The sequence below is a fragment of the Neltuma alba genome, unplaced genomic scaffold, assembly GCF_004799145.2.
Source record: "Neltuma alba isolate B1F8T4 unplaced genomic scaffold, ASM479914v2 tig00012543_pilon, whole genome shotgun sequence".
Taxonomy (NCBI): Eukaryota; Viridiplantae; Streptophyta; class Magnoliopsida; order Fabales; family Fabaceae; genus Neltuma; species Neltuma alba.
Window position 1 is genome coordinate 17894 of NW_021637005.1, and position 11959 is coordinate 29852.

Genomic DNA, 11959 nt, shown 5'->3' on the forward strand with positions numbered 1-11959 from the left:
CAAAAAATAATTTATTTCGTGTTTTTTAAAATTTATTTAAGTTAATTAAATAATGCTTATACTTTTGGAAATATACCCTCAACTTATTATTGCTGTAAAAGCCAATATCGATCCAATTTTTACATTCATCCTTAACGACTCCTTCACAAGTACGGTATTATCTCATCTCATAAGAATTATAGGGTTTATAAATTTAAAGAGTTTTCTCTACTAAAAGATTAGTCTTTTGAGATTATGTTTTTCTTTTAAACTTATACTCATTATATTTGTGCTTTTATTGAAAGACAGATGTCATAGAAAGGGCTATCCATAGAGGGTACTGACCGGTAGGAAGCTAAGTGAAATGTTATGATGTAGAGATACTAGAGATGTTGGCTCTCAAGGAGGGTACATTATTATGAATCTCACATTAAAAAATCTCATAAATGTTGTGGAATTTATAAGTTTAAATTTTTTTTCCTCTTAATAGGCTAATTTCTTGGAACTGTGTTGTTAGCTTGAAGTTGTGACTGTGATTATCACAAGGTCTTTAGGTCTTTGATTCTTTTGACCAGAAAAAATGGAGGGAAGAACGAGGACTAGGTGAGAAGCTTTAATATGCTTTCAATGGTATTTCAAGTAAACGGTTATTGATTGTTTTTAGAATTAAGAACTTCATAGAGACCTTATTTTCATATTGAAACATGTGATGTCACAACTTAGAAAACAAACATGCTTTATATTTGAAAGCAGTAGCTCATCCTCGCCGAAGAAGAAAATGGAATACCTCGTGATGGAGGAGTGGGACCACTTGCCGCTCATAATATTCTTTCTGATTTTAAATAATTAATTTGCAGAAATTCAAAAAAGTATATAAATCAGTTATTTGTTAGAAAAAAAATGCATATTGAGCTAATACACTCCATTTAGCTATTTGCACAAATAATAATAGAAGTTTTTATTTAGCCGTGATACCAAATGACAAATATAAGGAAATCCGTAGTAATATGTATTGAAGATTATCATCATTTGATACAAACTTCTTAATATATGTAATGAATAATAATAATATAAAAAATATAAATTTAAAAGAATAAAATAAAATTGAGTTATTATAGGACCAAACCCAGTGCCTCACCCGACTCTTACGTGTAAGACGGTTGTGATTATCTTGGGTAATGGGTCCTAATTCCCCACGAGTATTCCAATATAAGCCGTTCAAAATATTGGTCCTCCAGATTTGACGGTTGATGTTCCTTTCTCATCTCATACGTCTTCCCTCTATCGTCTCGTGCTATTAACCACGATTCGTTTCCGATAAGGTAGCTTTTCGTCGACACTCAACCAATCATCGCTCTCCACGTGGCATCCTGCTGACGCTGGTTCTAACCATAGCACACTCTGCAGTCTGTACCCCTTCCCTACCTCCTTCCACTGGTCTATCCCCAAACCCCGCGCAGTTCCTCGCTGCGTTCCCAGTCGCGCGCACACACAGCTCCTATTTTAACGGCGTCGTCCTTTTCAATTTCGCTAAAGTGTAAACAGTAATGGTGACTCCAATGCCATGCTCAGGAGTGATATTAGTGCCTTAAACCCCGAGAGAATTTCCTTTTCCTGGAACAATGGAGTGTGTTGCTGCTCGGAACTTCGCGGCAATGACGGTTTCTTTTGGCTCATCCTCAAGGGCGAGGAGAAAGCGGCTTTGGCGAAGACCATCGTCGTTCTCTGCGGATGGCTATTGGTGCCGTTCACGTTGTCTGCGTGTGGAAGCCCGTGCTGGGAGTGAGAGTTTGGTGGCCGTTGATGAGAATTTCGCTGATGAGCAAGATTATATCAAGGCTGGTGGGTCTGAACTTGTTTTCGTCCAAATGCAGCAGAACAAATCTATGGATAAACAGTCCAAGCTTGTCGATGAGGTTAGACTGACCTTTTAAAGCTCTGTTTCATGAGTTTTGATCGTTATTTGATTGGAATGCTTAATCTTGTACGTAGGATAGGAGTTTCCTGTTTTGTGCATTTGCGCTCTATTAATGTCAAGCATAAAAGGATGAGATTGTAACGGTAGATAGTCATCATGAAGTTTTTGACATAGGGTTCTGCGCTCTGTCGTTTGAGCTGACATCTACAGAAGCTCCTTGTAACGATGTACGGTTTTCTTTTTGTGGGATTATTAGTCTCAGGTTTCCAACGAGATTCCGCCATCGTTATCTTTTGCTCTTCAGTGATCTCTGTCATTCCACTATTTTTGTTCTGTTTCACAAGGGGTTACTATTCTTTTTAGGATATGTTGGTATTGTGATTAGTCTTATTTCTTTTTGGTTTCATGGATGGCATGGAGGCCCCTGCTTACTATAAATATTAAAAAAATGACGTGAGACTCCTGTTGCCTTTATTTTCAAAGTTGCCAAGCACGGACATTTTTCTTTTTTGCTGATAAGTGGCATTATTTTGAAGGGAAAGATAGCTTTCCTACTCCATTTTTTTGGGTTCTGACATGGTTTACGAACATAATTGTTTTTAGGACCTTTTATCACTCGATAAAATCTCGTATTTTGCAGTTAAAACCAATCTCTATTGGAGATGATATACTGGATCTGGTAGTTATTGGTTGTGGTCCAGCTGGTCTTGCATTGGCTGCAGAGTCTGCCAAGCTAGGGATAAAAGTTGGACTTATTGGTCCAGATCTTCCTTTTACAAATAATTATGGCGTGTGGGAAGATGAATTCAAAGGTATTATTCTTGTTCCTTCATTCTTCTGATTTTGCTTTTTTGGTTGGGTTCTAATGTCTTCTGAGCATCGGGTAATAAAACTATAAATCAACCAAAAGAATGTGGTGGATGCTTATGTGCTCATAAATTCTTGTCATGGTGTTTGTTACCCTCCTGTTTTTGAAAGCAAATTGTAATTCTGAAAATTTTCATTATTGATGTAGTGGGATGAGGCTTGTTGATCTCATCTTTGTTGTTGTTGTTGAACAGCCTATCAAAGTTTATTCGGAAGCATTTCTGTATGCTGTTGTCTGATGAGCTAGGGAATTCTGAGTTTTCTTGTTAATTTTCAGTTTGGGCATTATGCCCTGAAAAATAACATGTATACCCATCTTTTTTACAAGAAAATGAATTCACTTCCACTCTCGTATAAATTAACATGCTTCTTATGATATTAGGTCTTGGACTTGAAGGCTGTATAGAGCATGTTTGGAGGGATACTATTGTATATCTTGATGATAGGGATCCCATTTTGATTGGACGTGCTTATGGACGTGTCAGTCGACATCTACTTCATGAAGAGTTGTTGAAAAGGTAAGAGCAAGACTGTTTAACTACATGGCTTTTATTTTATAGGATGATATAACTTCCTATAAACATTTCTTCAATGTAGTTTTGTTATATTTAAGATTATGATTCATATTAATTTTCCCTAGGTGTGTCGAGTCAGGTGTCTCATATCTTAGCTCAAGAGTGGAAAGGATTGTTGAAGCTAGCAATGGTTGCAGTAATGTCGTCTGTGAAGATGATACTATAGTGCCTTGCAGGTATAATGCATTTTTTTTACTTTTAAATTTTGTATCCATTCAGTGATGAAATTGGCCCATTGTTATATATTGAAGCTTCTGACACGTTGTTATAGGCTTGTTACTGTTGCATCAGGAGCAGCTTCAGGGAAATTGTTACAGTATGAGGTTGGGGGTCCAAAAGTGTCTGTCCAAACAGCTTATGGCGTAGAGGTTGAGGTAGGAGGCTAGGTCTATGGTTTACGACTTTCTAATTTGGCTGATGATTTTATTATTAAAAAGTTCTCTCATTCTGAAATTAATTTAAGTGTGGACTTCCTCTAGTTTCTGTTATCTCTATCCCCTCTCCTGCATCTTCTGTATCAGGTTACTTGTATGATTGACTCTTTTGGTTTCTCTGGTTATAAAATTGAGTCATTGTACTGTATAAGGATAGCAGGCTAGTAAGAGCTATACATTTTTAAAAAACAAGAGTTCTAAATATTCAAAGCCTACCAGTTCTTTGTGCTGCTCTGGAGTTGGTCTTAAAATAGAATGTAATTTGTTGTTTTTGGTGAATGATTTTTTTGAATTGTCCTCTTCCGAAATAATGAAGTGAAAAGTATGATAACTAATGGTGATGACCACTTGTTGGCTATGCTTTTAGGTGGAAAACAATCCTTATGATCCGAACTTGATGGTTTTCATGGATTACAGAGATTACATGAAGCAAAATGTTCCATGTCTAGAAGAAAACTATCCAACATTTCTTTACGTGATGCCAATGTCTTCTACAAGACTGTTCTTTGAGGTCTGCTCGATCTTCTTCAGCATTGGCGGTTTACCATTTGCTTGACTGTTACAATTCTATGTCAATTTATGTAAAAATGTCAAACACAGGAAACCTGCTTGGCCTCGAAAGATGCCATGCCTTTTGAGCTGTTGAAGAAAAAGCTCTTTTTGAGATTAAATACCATGGGGATCAGAATCACAAAAATTTATGAAGAGGTAATGTCAGGAGCAATAGTAAGATTGATAGTTAATGAGTGTCAATTCGTTTTTATGTACTTTGATGTCAAATAAGGCTTTATGCTTTATCCCATGTAATTGATTACTGATGGCACATTTATATCATTTGATTGGTGGTGTCTGTGGCATTTGATTGGTGGTATGTTATGTAATTATAATTATAAATAAGAAAATATTTAAATATGATATAAATAGGATTTAAATAATATTATTAGGATTTAGATAGTATTTAATTATCTTAGTAGGATTTGGATAGACTAGGATATTTAGGTAATATTTAGATAATATTAGGATATTTATTTAAATTGATATCTGTTAGGCTTTTATTTATAAATAAGTACCCACCACCCTTTGTAACTCAGTTTCGGCAATGTGATTAGAAATTATTCAGTTTCTCTTATTCCTCTATTCTTCTCTAATTCTCCTCTGTTTCTATTACATTTTCCCCTTTCTCTCTCCTATTTCCTTACTTTCTATAACAGTGACATTAGAGCCACTCGATTCCTGGCACCCCACATGTTCAAGAACCATGGAACCCCTTCAGTCTCAAATTCAGATGGAAGTACAATGTGACTCAGGCAACGTGGTAGTGTGAAGGAGTTCAATGACTTGATGGAGTCATGAGTAAAATAAAACTGCTAAAAAGATATCATGTTATGGTGTATATAGCTGGCCTTAAGGAAGAACTAGCATCAACGGTACATCTTTTTAGGTCGATCACACTTTTAGGAAGCTAAGAGCGTCTTTTTAGGCCGATCACACTTCAGGAAGTTAAGAGCCTTGCCCGCATGCAAGAAATTTACATTCAAAGGCAAGCTACGAAAGAGGCTAATATCACTAGCTCCCAAGACAATGGTGAGTCTTGTCATCTCACCCAAGAATAATGCTACCAATTGCCATCGCTAACTCAAGAAGTGTTCGTCAAGGTGCAAGAACCCCTTGAGCGTAATGATAGCATCAAGAAAGATTTTCCATGCGAGTATGGAAGTGAAGAAGGTTCTGATGAGCGAGCAAAAGACTTGGCAGCTCAAGATATGATGAAAACACCCTCCACCATACCAATGACAGAATTGATGAGCTTTATAAAGGAAAAGTCAAAGACACAACTCCCAACATGCAGGAAAAAGTATGCTTTAACGGGTTTCGTGTTTATGGGCCTTGTGTTTCAAGAAAAGAGCCACAGGTCATTGCTACCATTGATTAACTGGGTTTCTCTTGTTCATCTTTCTCCTAGAAAAAGCTTGGTTCAAATTTGGTTTAAAGGCGACTTAATCAAGATGCTTTTTGGTGCTGACGTGGGACAAATTTTTGTGTACTTGACCCTTGAGGGCAAGGGTCTTTTGGGGAAGGGGGTGTTGTTATGTTAATAAGAAAATATTATTAGGATAAATATGATATAAATAGGATAAATAGGATTTAAATAATATTATTAGGATTTAGATAGTATTTAATTATATTAGTAGGATTTGGACAGATTAGGATATTTAGATAATATTAGGATATTTATTTAGATTGATATCTATTAGGCTTTTACTTATAAATAGGTACCCACCATCCTTTGTAACTCAGTTTTGGCAATGAGATTAGAAATTATTCAGTTTCTCTTGGTCCTATACTCTTCTCTAATTCTCCTCTGTTTCTATTGCATTGTTCTCTTTCTCTCTCCTATTTCCTTACTTTCCATTTCATGGTATCTGTGGCATCTAAAAGTAACGGCTTGTTTGTTTAAGCTTAAAATAAAAAGTGAGTTTAATTAAGCTAAACATATAGACATGACTTGGATAACAGCAGTGGAAGTGAAAGTCTCCCAGCCTCGGATACTGTTGTAACCAGTCTAGCGTATCATGTGCTCCATTGCTAACAATGTTGCTTTCATCTTTAATTTCCAGCCGTTCTTAGATCATGAGTTTTTGTAGCAATTATATGATAGAGACAAGTTTTATTGATATATCTTGCTTTAATTTAATTATCTTCCTCCAGTAGAATTAGAAGCTTATAACTTTTTTTTTTTGGGACAATTAGAAGTTTATAAATTTATAAATCACCTCTATTTGTATCCGAATCTCAATTATGAGTGCCCAGAAATTACTTCTATTTATATATTTCTATGCAGGAGTGGTCGTACATCCCAGTTGGTGGATCTTTGCCAAATACAGAGCAAAAGAACCTTGCATTTGGTGCTGCTGCCAGCATGGTTCATCCGGCTACAGGCATGTCATGGTCATATGTTCATTTCACGATTATGTTTTATCCATCTTATATTCATCATTTTATTCAACAGGATACTCAGTAGTCAGATCATTGTCAGAGGCTCCAAAATATGCGTCGGTAATTGCTGCTATCTTGAGAGGGGGTCATGCACGGGACATTCTTACCCATGAAAGAAGTAACAATAATCTATCCGCACAAGGTAATCAAGTATTTTTCTCTTAATTTAACATTAAAATCTGCCACAGCCAAGTATTTAGCTCATTTTTTTTTCCCATTCCTTTAGTTTGATCTGACTGCATGACATTTGTTGATTTGGAAAACGAATCTCAATTTTTTCCAAGGCTCATCTTGGTAGTTTTTTGTTTTTGGAGTTGTTAGCTTTTGTTTTAGGTATTGGAAACTCGTTTAAATATTAATTTCTTCGTATATTGATCTCTGCATTAATGCAGAAATACAAATGTGAAGGAGATAGGGCATATTCCAATGTTTAAGAGCATACTTGTTCATTTAAGCGTGGAAGTGGGATTTTCCACTAGGATATGCATTCATGTCCTCGTATTATTTTCAGCTTGGGACGCTCTTTGGCCACTAGAAAGGAAACGGCAGAGGTCATTCTTCCTCTTCGGATTGGCACTAATTCTGGAGCTGGACATTGAGGGCATTAGAACATTCTTTCACACTTTCTTCCGCTTACCTGATTGGTATGATCTATTTTCTCTCATTTGTGATTGATATCTCGAAATTTGATTTATGATGTTTCCCCTGTGTATAATGTGGCTAGGATCTGGTGCATCACTTTGTGGGTAGAAAATCAAACACGTGCGAAGGGCTTAGCAAAAGCCTTGACTATATCTATAGTTTTAGCTATACAAATTTGGTCTCATCCGATAGAATCATCAAGAATTGTCTTGACTTCATTACGTGAAATCCAAAAGAAAGCTTCATCAAATGCCACAAATCTGTTATTTTGGGTAGCTCCCCATATAATGGATATGATTTAAAATAACTGCGCATTACGAGCTTCACATTCTACCATGTCTTTCAAGCCGCCAGCGCTTAGGTTAGAACTATCATGCAACTTCCCTGGCCGGAGATGATAATTTGTTTCAATACTATATTTGTGCCTAGGATTAATGTACTCTGAAAGTTTTGGCATAGACCTTAAAATTGTCTGAGCATCTTTCATCGGTGACTTGTGTGCATAAGATTGTCCGCAAAAGCAACATCTTGCCTCAGATGGACTTGGTTCCTTTGATCAAAACTGTTAGTTCGTCACCATTCCCATGGAAATAGCTTTTCCAATTACGTTGATTCTAGTTCCAGAAAAGGCTTCTAGATGCATCTGATATTAAATGTGATCTTTCGTAGTTTTCTTGATCCCCTTCTGTGCTGTGTTTGCAGTAGAAAGATTAATGACATATAATGATTGAGTATGAAAGATTGTATGCAAAGGAGCTGAGCCCGGCTGCCTTGCCTTTTTCTTGAAGCATGAATTAACTGGTAAATATGTCTTTCTTTGCAGGATGTGGCAAGGATTTCTGGGTTCGACTCTCTCTTCGACAGATATAATATTGTTTGCATTCTACATGTTCATCATTGCACCAAATAACTTGAGAATGTTACTTGTCAAACACCTACTTTCAGATCCCACTGGGGCAACCATGATAAGGACCTACTTAACCTTATAGGATTTATATATCCCTTCGCCTTCTCTTTTATTGGCTCCTGTTGTCTGGTTATTAGATTACACCAGGAACTCCATTAGGGATCAGTAGGCACTTCTGTAGATATGCCTATAATTTTAAGTTAAATATATTTTCTGTATTGAGCGGCATGTGTGCATCCATCTGGTACTTTAGTTGCAACCATTTTGGTGATTGTCTGCACCCTCTCAATAGCTCGCTACAGAATACGGAACGTTTAGTACTATTATTACAAGAAAATCAGCAGAGAAGTAAACTGATGCTAAGAAATTTGGGATTTTTATACATTTAAATGGAAAATTTTCAATACGGAAATGTTCAATTTTCAATCGATGCCATGGGAACATAAGATGCTAATATGTATTTTGCAGATGAGGGTCATGGCATAATCACTAGTAACTTCTTGTCACCAACACTGTTTTCATATTGATCTGCCAAAAATGCCCCTACTGTGAGATGATAACGATACTTCCAGTTTACCTTGATAAAACAGCATATCCCTGTTTTAAAAACAAACCCCCTCCTGTCATATGCAAAGCTTTAAAGCCTTACTGGGTCTTAAAGGCAGGGCAAAGATGAGGTAGTTAAACTTCTTTTATTCTAATCCTGTACTTTTTTTAATTTTAACGAGGACAAATTGAAAAGCCTCACATTTTTTCACAGATTTAAGAATATCGACTATTACTTTCTAGGCACAAAGTTATTTAATTATAGGAATGTTTGGTAATCATTAAAAACACTTAAAAAAATGTTTTTTATATGATTCGAAACAAAATCCCTCACACATACTTATTATACATAGTAAAATCATTTCTAAAAAATTAATATAAACACCCTCTATCTAAACAAACAAGCCTTTAATAAATTTTTTATTTACATTCGTACCAATTGTTATTTCTAAATTTTGAGTCAGTGTACCATTTTATGATTTTTTTTTCAAAATTCATTTCAAGTAAATTTCTTAAGAGACCCGCAATTATCTGGTCGTTTAAATTAATAAAACCTTTGAGCTTTTCTGTTGAGGCGACAAGCCAATTTCTTGCAAGCATCAACCGACTGCCAAGTTTGACTAATTAGGCAGTCTCAGTCTTAGATTGGAGATGGTCGATTAACATTGGCATGCCAAGCCTTGATCAATCGACTAGGTTGATGATCATCATCACTTCCCTGTCATAATTTGATCAGTACAGTTGACTATCTTCATGCCCCAATGAGCCACCATTTTTGGGACTAGAATTTATGTTCTATTGCACTAGTTTACTCCACCAGTCCCTTGATCCAATTGATTGGGATGTCCAGGGGTTTTAGCTTGTTTATTCTTCATTTTCCCAATTGATTGGTTCTCGTCATATCAAGCTCTTCTGGTTTTTCAAATTATTTTTAATATTATCTGCATGTAATATAAACTTTAAGAATAGTGTCAACCAAAACATAAATAAATTTGATGCGTCTCTTGTCCGTTGTCGTTTGATGAGGAAGAAATCTGAAATGCATTTTGAAGCAATCTGTACCATATTTATGATCCATAAGAACATGTTTTTATGTTGCGAATCCGAAGGGAATTGTATATCTTCATTTCCTCTCAAGTAATTCCCAGTTATTTTAGTACTATTTTATTGTTCTCAGCAATTCATCTCCTTACTGATCATATTCATGACTTTTATTATCCTAATCCTATATCGCTAATTTACTGTGGATAAGACGACGGCCGCCAATAATGATTGGCGATGGAAGTTGAGATTAGTAGGTGACGGAATACAGGGTGGTGGATAGCTTCCAATAGCCAATTATAGAGTTTTTTTTTTTTTAAATGATAAAAACAGGGAGACAATTTTGAGGTATTTTCGTTCTCTTATGTTTAAAAATGAGAATAGTTTTAAAAAAATATTTAAATACAAAATACATACCCAAGCCTCATGTTTTATGTGTTTCTTTATTATTATTGTTACCACTTTTCTAGTCCTATTTATAAGATAGAGAGAGAAGATTTTTCTTAATTCTATTTATAAGTCATTTCGTTAAATTTTTAATATGAATGTATTATTTTATCTTTCATTTATTATAGTAATGATAGTTATTTTTTTTAAAGATATATATATTAAATAGGAATAAAGTTAGAAGGTTATTATATTTTAATAGACAGTTAATGCAAGTTAAAATTTTCCTTAGTCTGTGTGAAATAAACTAGAAATGTTTTATAAATAGAACAAGAGGAGTATTTTCTAAACACAGGTATTTTTGTACTGAACGCAATTCTATTCAAAATACTGTCAAGCGCTAAATATAAGTATTTTTTTCAACGACAATTCAAACTTTTATTTATCATATTATGATCCAACTCTTGTTTGTTCTCTATAAAGTGAATTTTATATTTAGAATTGAAATATTTTTTTGGTACAAAAAAAATTAAGTGAGTTAAGTCTTGGGGGCTCACCGAGGCTAGAACATGTCTCTAAACTCAGAAAACGCTTATAAAGCTACTTACAGATCACCTACTAACAAAGTCTTTATATAAGGGTGGAAACAGGTCAAGCCTTGCTCTTAACAGGCTAGGTCTGTTTTGGAGCCTATTAGCCTAAACCTGGCCTGTGGCCTGTTACAAGCTTATTTTTCAGTCTGAGCCTGCTCTGTATAAAGGCCTGACCTGGCCTGAAACCTATTAAAAAGCCTGCATTTTTAAAAAATTCAAATTATAGTTATATTGTTTTAAAAAAAAGGCTAAGATTAAAAAAAGCATACATAATAATTAATTTTTTAGTGTTATCTTTTATTTAAATTTTAACATCATAAGTACGATTTTAAATTTTAATTACAATTTATAAGGATATTATTGAAAACTAATTATAATTGTATGTTAAAATTTGGAACAAGATTATGTTAAAGTATACAAAAAAAATTAAAATTAAGACAAATAAATAAAGAGAAAAAACTATTAATTTTACAATGAATAAAGAGGGTATTATACTTTAATTAACATAGTACATAAGTTAATTAATTTATCATTCTTGGAACAAAATTTTTCTTTCCTATTTTATTTATATTTTTAAGATTTAAAGATCACATTATTTATTGATATTATTATTATTTTAAATTACATTTTTATCTTCACTTCTCAACTAAACTTCAAAATTTAAGAAAAGATTAAGCCATTAATTATATATTAAAATTAAAAAATAAATTAAAAGAGCACATTAAAAATAATACTATTAACTAATTTTTTATATATATTATAATTATAAATTTCTAACAGATCCAGATTGGTCTAACAGGCTTTTTAAAGAACCTAAGCCTAGTTTGTTTAGTTAAATAGGTCTGAGCCTGTTTCTTTTGGAAAACAGGCTAGGCCAGGACAAGTCAAATGCAGGTCAGGCCATAGACTTCGGACAGGTCGCTTGACATGTTTCCATCCTTATCCTCATATTGATATTGAGATTTGAACTTATAATTTTATAATTTTATAATTTTATAAACAATAAGTTAGACTTCTTATCAACTAGATTAATTTTTGATCCCATCGAGGGACTAGACTTGGAGTATCCGAAT

The 11959-nt window shown here is 34.4% G+C and overlaps 1 protein-coding gene across 1 annotated transcript; it reads left to right on the forward strand.

Moving 5' to 3' along the window:
- Nucleotides 1-1589: 1589 nt before the first annotated feature.
- LOC114728535 (lycopene epsilon cyclase, chloroplastic-like) lies at nucleotides 1590-8406 on the forward strand. Its single transcript, XM_028915446.1, has 11 exons — nucleotides 1590-1895; nucleotides 2538-2709; nucleotides 3147-3282; nucleotides 3405-3515; nucleotides 3611-3713; nucleotides 4141-4284; nucleotides 4374-4481; nucleotides 6616-6712; nucleotides 6784-6912; nucleotides 7282-7414; nucleotides 8236-8406. Exons 1-11 carry the CDS (start codon nucleotides 1602-1604, stop codon nucleotides 8399-8401), a joined length of 1593 nt encoding a protein of 530 aa, XP_028771279.1. The 5' UTR covers nucleotides 1590-1601; the 3' UTR covers nucleotides 8402-8406.
- Nucleotides 8407-11959: the final 3553 nt, after the last annotated feature.

What these genes read in the sequence shown, in the direction of transcription:
- LOC114728535 (XM_028915446.1), top strand. Translation starts at nt 1,602, where the DNA reads ATGGAGTGTGTTGCTGCTCGGAACTTCGCGGCAATGACGGTTTCTTTT. An exon ending in GATACTATAGTGCCTTGCAG is followed by an intron (nt 3,516 to 3,610) that starts GTATAATGCATT and finishes ACGTTGTTATAG; the next exon opens with GCTTGTTACTGTTGCATCAG. An exon ending in TCACAAAAATTTATGAAGAG is followed by an intron (nt 4,482 to 6,615) that starts GTAATGTCAGGA and finishes ATTTCTATGCAG; the next exon opens with GAGTGGTCGTACATCCCAGT.